The sequence below is a fragment of the Meriones unguiculatus genome, chromosome 1 (genome assembly GCF_030254825.1).
Source record: "Meriones unguiculatus strain TT.TT164.6M chromosome 1, Bangor_MerUng_6.1, whole genome shotgun sequence".
Lineage (NCBI taxonomy): Eukaryota > Metazoa > Chordata > Mammalia > Rodentia > Muridae > Meriones > Meriones unguiculatus.
In genome coordinates this window covers 24,381,322-24,393,018 of record NC_083349.1, presented here as the reverse complement: position 1 = coordinate 24,393,018, position 11,697 = coordinate 24,381,322, and the positions used below count along the sequence as shown (strand labels likewise).

The 11,697-nt window shown below is 50.7% G+C and overlaps 1 protein-coding gene across 2 annotated transcripts; it reads right to left on the bottom strand.

The window, feature by feature from the left end:
- Positions 1 to 296: 296 nt before the first annotated feature.
- Positions 297 to 10,669, bottom strand: Gal3st3 (galactose-3-O-sulfotransferase 3). 2 transcript variants are annotated; one of them, XM_021638384.2, is made up of 3 exons: positions 10,289 to 10,643; positions 6,316 to 6,553; positions 297 to 1,990 (listed from the first exon to the last, which is right to left on the bottom strand). In XM_021638384.2, the coding sequence occupies exons 2-3, from the start codon at positions 6,438 to 6,440 to the stop codon at positions 820 to 822; spliced, it is 1,296 nt and encodes a 431-aa protein (XP_021494059.1). In that variant the 5' UTR covers positions 6,441 to 6,553; positions 10,289 to 10,643; the 3' UTR covers positions 297 to 819. The 2 variants fall into 2 exon arrangements, with proteins under 2 accessions (XP_021494059.1, XP_060240452.1); XM_060384469.1 differs by lacking the exon at positions 6,316 to 6,553 and having other exon boundaries at positions 10,289 to 10,669.
- Positions 10,670 to 11,697: the final 1,028 nt, after the last annotated feature.

Genomic DNA, 11,697 nt, shown 5'->3' with positions numbered 1-11,697 from the left:
TGCCCTAGGAGCAACCTGAAGTTGGAAGCCCTATCCTTGTTCATCTGCCTTCCCAAACTTGAGGTTAGGGAAATGTGGTTGAACTGAATAAAAACCAACATTTTGGCAAATGAGTGGGGTCAGGTGGCTATGGTCCATGTGGGTATGCCAGGTTGAAGGACAGATGAAGGTGGCGGCCACTGGAAGGGGCAGCACGGAGCTTGATCAAGTCTTGGTCCAGCCACAGCATCTCCTGAAGATTTGCTTTATCCTCAAACCTGGGGGTTCTCCTTTCAATAACTGACATACACCCTGCATAATTTAAAGTTGTTTTATTAAAAAGGAGAAGGAGGAGGAGGAGGAAAACCACCAAACAAAAAGCCCAACCCAAGAACTCTTGATTCTGGGTGTCTGGGAGCAGCTTAGGTGTGTAGGGAAGGTAGAACCTGGAAGACAGTAGGGGACCTCTGCAGCCCTGGAAGGAACAAAGGCCCCGTGCTGACGGGAAGCACAGCGTTTTCCCAGGACTTAGTCCCTCTCTGGGGACTGTGGTCATCCACTTCACACAGGTGGGGGCTCAGCCCTCCCCAAAAGACAGGTGGGGTGCTCAGTCCCCAGAAAAAGGCAGGGTGGGCAGTACTAGAACGCCCTTGGATTCTTGTCAAAGTCACCAACCAAGCTGGGAAGGAGAAGTGAGTGGCCCATTCATGCCATCCCAGGCGACACTAGGGTGGCAGGCTCAGATGCAGATGCACCTCCATTTGGACACAGGGCTCAAGCCCGTGAGTAATAAAAGGGCTCTAACGGAGCAAGACCTGGGTGCCGGGAGGCAGGCAGAACTCAGGTACCCTGGGGGATGCGGGGCAGTGCTCGGATGGGCCGAGGGGGAGGATTATCCAGGACCGGTTCCGGCCTGTACCGCACACCTCCGCGGCGCTTCTGCTTCCGCAACAGATAGTTTGAGTACTGCACCTCGGGCATAGCAAGCTTGAGGCAGGCCTCCGTGGTAGGGCCGGCTCCGCCGCCGGGCAGGTCATAGCCCATGATGTCCACTTTCCGGCTGGGCTGCCACGGCTGCAGCTGCTTGGTGCGAATCTGGGCGGCGGGTCGCAGCACCGGCTCGTCGCCGAAGCAACGACGCAGCAGGCGCTGGCGGGCCTCGCGCAGCTCGCGCGCCTCGCGCTCCACGCACGCGCGGCCGGCGCGGGCCACGCGGCGCCAGAAGGTGGCGTTGAAGTGGTCGTAGAGGCCGGCGTCGAGCGCGTTCCAAGCGCGCGCGGCCCGCGCCAGCGCCTCGGGGATGGTGGCCAGGCGCGAGGTGGCGGCGCGCGCGTTGAGCTTGGCGTAGAGGACGTCGTCCAGGTCCCAGGCCAGCAGACGCCGCAGCAGCACGAGCGACTCGTCGAAGTACTCCGCGATCATGACGAGCGAGAACACCTCCTCCACCTGGCGGATGAGGCCCGCCAGGTAGGCCGCGTCGTCGCGAGGGCTGCGCTCGTTGTCGCCGCCCAGGTCGTAGGCCAGCGTGTTGTGCGCGAACATGGCGAAGTGCTCGCCGGGACGGTAGTAGGCCTCGGGGGCGCGCAGGAAGGCCTCGAGCGACGCATTGGGCACGCGCCGGAAGGCCGGGCAGTACTGGTTGTAGTAGCTGAAGAGCGACTCGAACATGGTGGCGGGTTCGCGCAGGATGGTGACGTAGACCGTGTCTGGGGGCATGAGACGCTCGAGCTCCGCACGGTCGAAGCGCAGATGGCTGGCCAGCATGTGCGGGGGCCGCGTGGCCGGGTGCACGAAGTGCGCCGAGAAGTTGCGCGGGTAGCAGAACTGGTGCTCGCAGCTTGGGTGAGGCAGGGCCACGGTGAGGTTGTGGCGTTCCGCGAAGCGGAACAGGATGTTCTGCACCGTGGTACCCGCTGTCTTGTGAGTCTTGAGGAAGGCCACAGCCATGTGCTTGGCACGGGGTGGCGATTCTCGGAGAGGCGGGCAGCTCAGAGGGAACAGCTTGGGGTACCTGCAAAGACCAGGGTGTGTGGAAAGAGGACATGCCAGGGTGAGGCTTGAGGTTTGGGAACGAGTGTGGTCAGTGTGCAAGAGCCGACCAGCGTGGTCCCTGATTGCAGAGACCGGGTGGCAGAAAGCCTTTAAGATAGGGCGCACGGGGACGGGAAAGAGTGCTCATTTGTCAAAGAACTCTTTGAGAGGACTGGGGTTCAATTCCCCAGGACCCACGTGGCCACAATTGGTTCTAACTCCAATCACAGAGGATCAAATGCCCTCTTCTGGCCTCAGACGGCACTGCATGCAAAACACCTATACTCATACAAATAAAGGGCCCTTTTACAGCGTGGGTGGTCCGGCAGTGTGGTGGCACATACCTTTACTCCCAGCACAAGAGGCAGAGCTAGGTGGATCAAGGTGAGTTCGAGGTCAGCCTGCTCTACGTAGTTCTGCGGCAGCCAGAACTACCACTCAAGTTTAGTGCAAAGCCAGCCAGAAACCCTGTTAAAAGCAGGGGTAGGGTGGGTGGAGGGATGAGCTTGGATCCCCAGACTAATCTCCTGATAGTGACATCCTTACACGTACTATCTTTCCATCGAGTGGGACTAGACTTACTGATGTTCCCTGTGCCGTAGAATAGGGTAGAAATGATGGAGTATCATCTCTGAATTTATATATGGGAAAGGCTGCTGTTTTTTTCTCTCACTCTCCAGGACAATTTATATTAGAAGGAGGCAGGCAGACCGTGGGCAGTTAGCTAGGAACCACAGGACGACAGTCCCAAAGAAAAGGAGAACTTCGCCGATCAGCCTGCTTGAAGAACTGAAGACCTCCAAACTACTTGAGTGAACTTTTTCAGATCCTCCTCAGTAAATCTTTCAGAAAAGACCATACATCTGGCTGACACCTTGATTGAAAACCCGCAAAAGACCTGGAATCAGGAGTTCTCAGCCACATTTGGATTCATAATTCACAAAAATGGAAAGAAAATAAATGTTTGTTCTTTTCAGCAGCTAAGTTTTTGAGGATTTTGTTTTTTATTTTTATCTATTTATTGTGTACGCGTGCACAAGGAACACACGTGTCATGGCATGCATGTGTAGATCAGAGGATAATTTTTTGGAATTGGGTCTTTTCTTTCTACCTTGTTGAGGCTAAGACTGTCTTGTTTCTGCCTCTGTACTGAGTAGGGTACACTAGTTGGATTGTGCCCTTCTGGTGGACTCTCCTGTCTCCACTTTCCATTTCTTAAGAGTTCTGGAATAGGGAGCTAAAGAGATGGCTCAGAGATTGGGAGGACTGACTGGTCTTCCAGAGGTTCAATTGTCAGCATCCACATGGCAGCTCACAGCTGTCTGTTACTTTAATAAAGTCCAGGGCTTCTGACACCCTCACACATACATGCAGGCAAAACACCAATGAACATAAAATACAAACCAAATTCAGAGTTTTTAAAATGTGGGATTAGCCAGGAGCTAGTGGCACATGCTTTTATTCTAGAGGCAGATGCTGGCAGATCTGTCTGTCTTAGAGGCCATCCTGGTATACATGGTGAGTTCCAGGACAGCCAGGAGTGAGAGATGCCTTGTCTTAGAAAAAGGAAAAGAGTTCTGGGATTAAAGATGTGAGTCATCCTCCCTGGCCTTTCACTTGGGCTCTGTGGCTGGAACACCAGTTTTGGAAAGCACTTTTTTTTTTTTACTTGCTGAGCCATTGGCATGGCTTTTTATTTTATTTTTAGTTAAGGTTACTCTGCAGCTCAGACAAGCCTTCAGTGGCTGTGCTGCTCAGTCTGGTCTTGAATTTGTGAGCCTCCTGTCTCAGCCTTCTGAGTGCTGGAATTACAGACATGCATCACCAACACCCAGCTTCTCTGCTAAGTTTTAAGATTATTATTATTACTGTTATTTTTTAGACTCACTATATAGCTCTGGCTGTCTTGGAAAATTCTGTGTAGACCAGGCTGGCCTTGTCTTTAAAGAGATCTGTTTACCTCAGCCTCTCTAGTGCTGAGATTAAAGGTGTACATCACCTTTAAAGGTGTGCATGCCTGGCTTTATGTAATGTAAATTTTTTTTGAGGTAGGGTTTCTGTGTGTCTCTGTAGGCCTGACTGTCCTGCAACTTGCTCTGTAGACCAGAGCTGGTCTCAAATAGAGATCCACCTGCCTCTGCTGTCTCTGGTGGAATTAAAGGTGTGCCACACCACTGCCTGTCCTAAGTTTTTATTTTTTTTAAAGATTTATTTATTTATTTATTATGTAATCAGTGCCTTCATGTATACCTGTACACCAGAAGAGGGCACCAGATATTAGTATAGATGGTTGTGAGCCACCATGTGGTTGCTGGGAATTGAACTCAGGACCTTTGGAAGAGCAGCCAGTGCTCTTAACCACTGAGCCATCTTTCCAGACCCCCTAAGGTTATTTTTAAATGCAGAAATAGTGTAGAGAACAAAGACCCTTGGAGATCCTTAAGGGATCTTCCTTTGAATGTATAGAAACTGAGGATCTGAGGAGAATCTGGAGCCAATTCAATCACCAAATCTTATTCTGTGTCTTCTTTCTTGTTTCTGTTCTTTAATTCGCTCATCACTTTCTGGGGATAACATTGGATTTTGCAGAAGCACATAATTAGTTAATTAATTTTGGTCTTTTGAGATGGGGTTTCTCTGTGTAACCTTGGCTGTCCTGGACGCACTTTGTAAACTGGGCTGGCCTTGAACTCACAGGATCCACCTGCTTCTGCCTCCCTGAGTGCTGGGATTATGAGTGTGCACCATGCCTGGCTCATCTATATGTCGTACATGTTTCTATTAAGGTCTTTGAAGATCCACTCATTCTTTACATGTGCATTTCTCAAGCTTATGCTTTGTGCTAGGTATTGTTCCAAACTTCAGTATCGCTCTTATGGCACTTTCACTTCTGTCCCTAGATCTTGAAGCAAGGATGTTTGGGTTACTGGTTAGTTATCATAGCTGGACAGGCTTCAGATCACCCCTGGTTCTTCTGTACCATCCTAAGCATTAAGTGATAAGGGCAGCTCTAAGCAGCTTGAGACATCATTTATAAAACCAGAAAATCGTTTTGCAAATGACACTGCATCAATTTATACTAGTCTCTGGAAAGTGTGTGGAATATTGGGGAAATTGACACTTTGAAAGGTGCAGGGATTTGGTGAGTTCACACAGAGAATCAGGAACAGAGGCCAATTCTCATCTCATGGTGCCCTATATCAGGATGGCAAGAGGGTCACACATTTATAGATGAGGACATGAGCTCAGAAATGAAGGAGTATGTCCTAGGTGATGGATTCGTAAGATGTTTGCAGACTTAGGATTTAGCTCAGTTGGTAAAATGCTTGTCTAACGTTCTTGAGGCAATGGGTTTGATCTCTAGCACTTCAAAAACTTGGTGTCTGGGTGCGCACCTGTAATCTGAGCACTCAGGAGGTGGAGATGGGAGGATTAGGAGCTCACAGACAGGTAGGTGTAGTAGGTGAGTGCCTGTAATCCTGGCATTAGGGAGGCAAAGGCAGGCCAATTTCTGTGAGTTTGAGGCCAGCCTGGTCTAAATAGTGGTTTCAGAAGACTTCTGTTTGCAAAAGAGCTTTAAAGGGGCTGCAAAGCTGGTGCTGGCAGTAGCGCAGGTGGAGGTGGTGTGGAGGTGGTACATGCCTTTAGTCCCAGCCCTCCCGAGGCAGAGGCAGGCAGAGAACTCTTCTTAGGTCTCTGGTCTACGGACAGCTAGGGCTACATAGAAAAACCATGTCAGAAGAAGAGGGGGAGGGGAAGGAGGTGGATGGTAGAGAAGGAGGACGATGACGATGGACAACAGGAACAGGGTGGGGAGTAAAAGTGAGTCCACCCCCCCCACCTTCGCCCAGGCCCTGTCTCAAAGGAACAAAACACAAAATGTTGTTTGCAACTCATTGAGGAAGCATTGAGCTGTAAAAAGACTGAGACTAGATTCAGGTCTTGGCTAACACATGAATTCTGTGACTGAGCAATTGACTCAGTCTTGCCCATAGAGTCCAGTCCTTTTCTGTCTGGCTCTAGAGCACAGCTTCTCAGCCAGTTCCTCTGAAACCATATTTTTGTTACAGTTTATAACTGTAGCAAAGAAAGTAATTTTATGGTTGGGGTCACCACAACATGAGGGACTGTATTAAAGGGTTGCAGCATTAGGAAGGCTGAGAACCACTGCTCTAGAGGATGGAAAGTGCTTTTGGATTTCCTAGGAAGGGAAGAGGGAAGCCTAGAGAAACCTTTTGGGTGGTTTGGACTACAGTATCTCTGATGGGGCCAGTACCCCCTCACTCGGGTCCACTGCCCACTTACCAACTAAGCTGTGACCCCTGGTGGATGAGGAGGCTTATGGTGCTACAGCCTAGCACCAACAGCAGGATTTTCCTGCGGCTCATAGTCTTGGTGGACTGCTGCAGGCGCTGGAGGATAGGTGGCATGGTCTGGAGTGCTCACTCCTGGACTGGCCAGGGCCTTGCTATCCGGGACTTCCTTCACCAGCACTCATGGGGGGTCCTGGGGCTCTGGTAGCAGGGCCAGTGTTCCCCAAAGCCTGGCAGAACAAGGAAACAGGTTTGCATTGGCAGAGGATATGCACTCCAGACTTAGCAGGACTGCTGCAAAAGAGAGCTTAAATGAGTGGGGTGAACAGAGATGCCAGAACGATCGAATTCCACCTCTCATCACCAAGACTGTATATCTCCTCTGTCCAGATAACCTCGTCTTGGGTGGAATTACCGTTCTGGGATGTGTCCAGCACTCAGACTATAGCCATTCTGTTTCTTGAGCCCTGTGTGTTTACCTCTCTGCCCATATCTAACTTGTCTTTGTCTCACAGCCATTTGAATCTAGCGCTGCAGCTCTCCGCCCTCAGCACTAGCACGAGGCTTCTGTCTCAGTTCAAGATTTTCTCTCTTTCAGGACTGCTTATCTGACTCTTTGAAACAAGGGGTGGTCCTGAGTCCTGTAAGAATAAACTCAGAAACAGCCAAGCCCTCACCTCCTTCGGTCTCCGAGGAGTACTGCAGGCCTAATATATTATTGCTAACTCCTGACACCCCAGGTATTTCCCACTAAGCAGATGATGACAGTGAGGTGCTAAGTGGTGGCAGACACGTATTCATAGTCACATAGCCACGTATAGCAGACTGGGGACTCAAATCTACTTACTTAAAAAATTTTTTTAGTCTTACTTTAGTAGTTGTGGATGGCTGAAACTTGCTATGTAGTCCAGGCTGGCCTCAAACTCAGAGATCTACCTGCCTCTGCCTCCTGCATGCTGTGATTAAAGGTGTGCATTCCCAAATTTGGCCAGATCTGCTCCTGTCTCCATAGTCCTTGTTCTTTATGTGAGTCGTTTCCACTCATAAGTGATTTTCTTTCTTTCTTTTTTTTTTTGTTTGTTTAAGATTTATTTATTTATTATCCATTGTTCTGCCTGCATGTATACCTTCATACAAGAAGAGGGCCCTAGATCTTATTATAGATGGTTGTGAGCCACCATGTGGTTGCTGGGAATTGAACTCAGGACCTTTGGAAGAGCAACCAGTTCTCTTAACCTCTGAGCCATCTCTCCAGCTCCCATAAGTGATCTTTCAATCCAGAGAGTTGGCGCAGTGCTTAATAGCTCTGTCTGCTCTTCCAAAGAGTCCAGATTTGATTCTCAGCACCCAAGTGGTGGCTCACAATTTCCTGTAACTCCAGTTCCAGGGGATCTGACACCCTCCTCTAGCCTTTGCAGGTATAAGGTATGCACTTAGATAGGCATGTATTAAGACAACTTTATTTGTCCATCTCCGCCTGGTCAGGTAATTTTGCGTGCTTCTGAGCACTGAGCCCTCCTGTGTGTGTCACTTGCCCTAAAGGCCTGGGACTAAATCCACCAGAGAAAGAAGTATTTGAAACCCTGGAGTCTTGTCTTGATCCCATCCCCAGACACCCAAAAAGCAGGTGGCTCCATCAGCTGGCTGGTACAGGTGCTTGGCCAAGGTAATGGGATAACGCTGCCCTGGGAGGGAAGGGGCAGGGTGAGGGAATGGCCCCAACTGTTCTGCCGAGAATTTCCAGCAGGGGATGAGCCTTCACTAAAGGTAAGAAGTGGGAGAGAGAGGCAAGAGAAGCGCTTGATTTCTGGCCAGGCTTGCTTGCTTTGCAAGAATGTGTTGGCAGTTCAGGTGGAAAGTTAGCTGCAGCAGCCATGTCTGCCCCGGGCCAGGGTGGGTCTGTCTTACTCCTGGGGTGTAAGTGCAGGTTCAGACTCAGCATTAGCCCTCACACTGCTATCTCTGAGAGGAGGAAGGTGTCTCAGGAGAATATGCATGGTTGGGTATGGAACTAGGACACCTGGTCTCAGGAGGGCTGAGGTAAGTGTGTGGCTCTGGGCTTGGCTTCCAGTTTCTTTTTTTCTGTGCCCACTCCCCTGTTAATCCCAGATTACATTTAAACCCGTTTAGGTGGAAAGATGTCCTGTTTACAGTTCCCCTTATCTCTAGGTCACATCTTTTGGTTTCTTCCACCAGCCTGTGAGAATTAATTATTTTGGAGCAGGGAGAGTGATGGGTGTGGCCACAGAGGGGGCAACCAAGGGCACAGCAGACTCAGCCTAGGTCCTCCCTAACTTTGAGGGTTTCTGAGGTAGAACAGGGTTGGTCTTCTGCAGGAGGAAGCCAAGCTCTTGGCCCTTTGAGAACGAAAAGTTTCTCTCTGTCACAAGTACTGCTTGGAGAACTTGGTGACCAGATGGTTCCCAAGAGGAAATTAGAGGGCAAGTCTACCTTTCAAACTTGCTGAAACCACCCTATTTCTCAGAGGAATCTGAGCCAGCCAAGGGTAAGGGAAGCCATAGTAGGTCTTTTCCTGGCCTCAGAGAATGAGGTTGCTGCCTGGTACCCTATCCATTCATTCTACTAACAGGATTTATCCACTGCCTATAAGGCTTGGATCTGGGGAGCCAGCCAGATTGCTGTCTAAAGTCTGCGAGGGGAAAAAGGCCTTCCACACTACAGGCACCAGTCTCCAGGAATGGGAACACTAGGATTTTGGCCACTGGCACTGATAGACTGTGTATCATAGATACAGCCTCACTCATTCTTGACCACAGTTTCAGAAACCTTTCTGGGACTGTGAGGACCAGTCACCCTACCTGTGACATACCCCTGGGCTTGATTTGCCCTGGTTTCTTATTCAGAACACTCTTCAGAACACAGGGCAGATTTTTTTCTTCATGACAGGCATTCAGGTATTTCAAAGCAAGAATCCTATATCCTGTTTGTGGGCACTTAGCCAGAGAAACCATTCCAGGTCCAGGTAGAGAGTAACACTTAGCTACTAGAATGGACAGGCCTGCCTTCCCTGGGTCAGGCCATGTCTGTTGTGGAGAAGGACTCAGCAGAGAGGGCCTGGAGAAGTTCCCTGGACTGAGTTTCCCTCTGGTCTTGAGGCTGAAGCAAATTGGTGGCCATGCTGCTGGTGCACCACTTGGGAAGGATTGCCCTGGCTGCTGCCCAGAGGCTTCCCTATCGCCAACGTCTTTCATGGAGGGAAAGAGGTTCCCTCACCATCCCCAGCAGGTCAGGGTGCCAGCCTTATCAGAATAGCAGTGCTAATTTTAGTCAGAATAATCTACCTCAGGCTGCTGCCCAGTTTTGTAAATTGCTTTCTTTTCTCCAGGGAACCAAAGAAGAAATGGTATCGCCAGGCAGAGCTTTGAAAACTAACCCAGATGTCCACTCTACTCCCAAATGATCCCTTTCTCTCTCCCCTCAGAGCTACAGGGCTAACACTGACGTCCTTAGAGGAGTGGTTCCTAGGGCTGGACCACTGGGACCTGTCCTCTCAGTGATGTGGAGACTTAACCTGTCTCGAGGCATGGTATATCCCAGGTCACACAGGTCCCCAAGCAGAAAAGGGCAGAGAAGGTAGCACAATAGGGCCTAGGAGATTGAATATCTTTCTGTCCCTCTTCCCTTGCACAAGGTTTCCCAGTCTCCTCTTTGCCACCCCCACCCGCTTTCACCTTTGCCTCTGAATTATCTTCATTCTCCTTTCTCCATCACTCCCCAATCCCACCCCCACTGCGCCCCACATTCCCTCAATTTCATCCCGATCTCTCCCAGAGATCTGGTCACTATAGCTTCACCCGGTTTCCTGCTTCCTGAGGGTACGGAGCCACCCCCTCAAGCTCTCTTGGCACTAGGCCCCCAAGATACTCTTAACTGTCCAGGCCCCCATCCCCTTTGCAGTGCATCGTTGTTTCCTCCAGCCCCCGGCTGGCTACTGCAGTACTCACTCAGGCAGGCTTTTCTTCGACTTGGGTCAGGGGCTACCCTCCGCTCCTCGTGGGTCCCTTGTGCTGAAATCTGCAGGGTCTGAGGGTAACGGGGGGGCCCTGAACGCAGAATGCCGGTATCTTGCCTTGCTGCGCCTGGATGGGATCAGGTGGCAGCGTCTGTGTCTGTCCGCTCAGCTCAGCGCAGCCCGCCCGTCCCCCATCTCATACCGGGGGCGGGGCGGGGGCGGGGGCCTGGCGGCTCGAGGAGGGGGAAAGGAAAAGCAGCGAGAGGAGGGGGACCGGGTAGCATGCTTGCTGCTGCTGAGCACCCTCCTATGGTGCTGGCATCTTTGGATGCAGGCATCTTTCCCCTGCGATCTTGTAGAGAGAGCTTAACACCATTGTGCTCAGCACACTTTCCTCCATCAGAAGTGAAAACCGAGGTTGGGAAGGTGTTAGTAAACTCCAGCATTACAGCAATGCTGGGTTCTCTTGGTCACTGGAACTTCTTGAGGCTGGGTTAAAGGTTCAGGTACACTTGCAGTTTCCTGTGTTCCCTTCCTCTTCCCACCTCTACTAGCCCTGTCTGGTCCCATTCCCTTCTGGTTCTTTCTCCAGCTCCTCTGAGGCAGTTCCTGGTAGTTCACCTATGCCTTGACAGTACTCCAGAGGTCTCACTTCTGACCAGAGCTGTTGGTCTGGGGTCTCTGCCCAGGTGCCTTGCACCAGGAACTAGAAATTCCAGTTCATTTCTGATTTCTGCTGATACTCCATCTTGGAGTCAAGAGACAACTGTTACTTCCAGCACTAAAGGGGGCAGCTGTTTCCTTGTAACAGTGCTATTTGTGAGAGCTTCATGTGGGTGTCCCAGAGCCACTTAAATGCCATGAGACCACAGTTGGTTCTGGGGCTTCTGTGGATTGCTGTCCCCTTCATTCTGGGCAGGGAAAGGATCTTCAGGTAGGGTAGTCACCCAAAGCTGGAACTGAAAGGGGCTGCATTGGTCCCTTCTGGTGTCACACAGCCAGTAAGTGGGCATCATGTCAGGCTCGTTGCTAAGGAGAAGGGAAGGATTTCAGAGTCGGGGATCTTGGGCATGTCAGCTTCTGTTTCCTCTCAGTCTTTCCCTTTGCACAGTTTGGAATCTTATCTGCATCCCAGGACAATTGTGAAGAAAATCAGATCTGGCTTACTGTGTCCGTTCTGGCCCTAGTTATAGTACTGACCCATCTGCTTTGTTTACCTTGCTTTAGAGACCCTGCCCTCCCTCTCCCTCTGTCTGAGCACACTGGGGCCTCCAGCCTCAGATGACCTGCTCTGGGCTCTCTGGTTACAGGGAGCAGAGACTTCCTTTGGGCTACAAATGATTCTGTCTGAGGAGGCTGACACGCATAAGGGAAGGCCACCACTGTTCTTTAGTACTCTCC